This window comes from Bison bison, unplaced genomic scaffold, assembly GCF_000754665.1.
Source record: "Bison bison bison isolate TAMUID 2011002044 unplaced genomic scaffold, Bison_UMD1.0 scf7180017864093, whole genome shotgun sequence".
Taxonomy (NCBI): Eukaryota; Metazoa; Chordata; class Mammalia; order Artiodactyla; family Bovidae; genus Bison; species Bison bison.
In genome coordinates this window covers 2,187,913-2,188,893 of record NW_011494665.1, presented here as the reverse complement: position 1 = coordinate 2,188,893, position 981 = coordinate 2,187,913, and the positions used below count along the sequence as shown (strand labels likewise).

The 981-nt window shown below is 50.8% G+C and overlaps 1 protein-coding gene across 3 annotated transcripts in view; it reads right to left on the bottom strand.

The window, feature by feature from the left end:
* Positions 1-981, bottom strand: part of KCNN3 (potassium intermediate/small conductance calcium-activated channel, subfamily N, member 3) — a 170,650-nt gene that overhangs the window by 168,479 nt on the left and 1,190 nt on the right. For all 3 annotated transcript variants that reach the window (XM_010838330.1, XM_010838331.1, XM_010838332.1), the window contains exon 3: positions 785-981. In XM_010838330.1, the coding sequence (XP_010836632.1) occupies positions 785-981 (197 nt within the window). The remainder of the gene's footprint in view (positions 1-784) is intronic.

The following is a 981-nucleotide window of genomic DNA, read 5'->3' as shown; positions in this document are numbered from 1 at the left end:
ACCACCACCCCCCCCACCGCCGCCGCTGATGCCAAGGCGGCGCCCATCTGCTCTGCCCGGGTAACACCTGTAGCCATTTTTATCAGGGGGTGTTTACGAGGCAGCAGCAGGTTTATTCTGAGTCCTCTTTCCTGAGGGAAAGGACCGCTGATTTCCTCCCCCTATATTTTTACTCATGCCCCCCCTCCCCAACACACACACAGGAGACGCCAAATCACCGGTGCTTTTCTGTTTTGCCCTAAGTCTCTCAGGGAGGAGGAGGGAAATGGAAACTTAGGAAGAGAGGGAGAAGACAGAGAAGGGACTGGCATGGAATCCCCACCCCCCACCCAGACATTTATTTCTTTTTTATCCTCAGGAAAATGGAGTGGAGCAGGGAGGGGAGGAGAGGAGGGAAGTCACAGGAACTGGCAAGCACATCAAGGCAGAGTGTAATTAATTGGTGCGTTAAGCTGCTGGGTTATGCTTTAGTACGAGTGAGCCAGGAGGAAAGATGATTTCTCAGAAGGGATTCTTTAATCCTCCCTAACACAGAGTCTGCAAATTAGACACAGTGTGTGGGGATGTCCCCCCTCCAAGGGAAGCAAGGAATGAATTCTCCCGGGATTAAGCAGGAAAACCATGGGAAGTTAAGTGTTCGATATAATTGAGCAAACGCCTCTCCCCACCACCACCATCTCTCTCTCTCTCCCCCAATCTCTCTCTCTCTCCCCCACTCTCTCTCTCTTTTGCTACCTACATATTCCTTTTGTTCAAAGGTATAAAGAGAAACTGCAGCCCCTACCTTTGAGTACAAACCCCAAGAGAGCTCGGTCTCTATCACCATAACAACAATTCCAAACATCCCAAAAATCAGAGCATAGTCACTCAGTCGCTTCCTCTTTTCAAACAGGGCCCTCCTGTGTCCCAGCTTATAGCCAATGTTTTGGTTTTTCCGCTTGTTGGCTTTGGGGAAGGTGGCGCTGCTGGCGGTGGTACCGG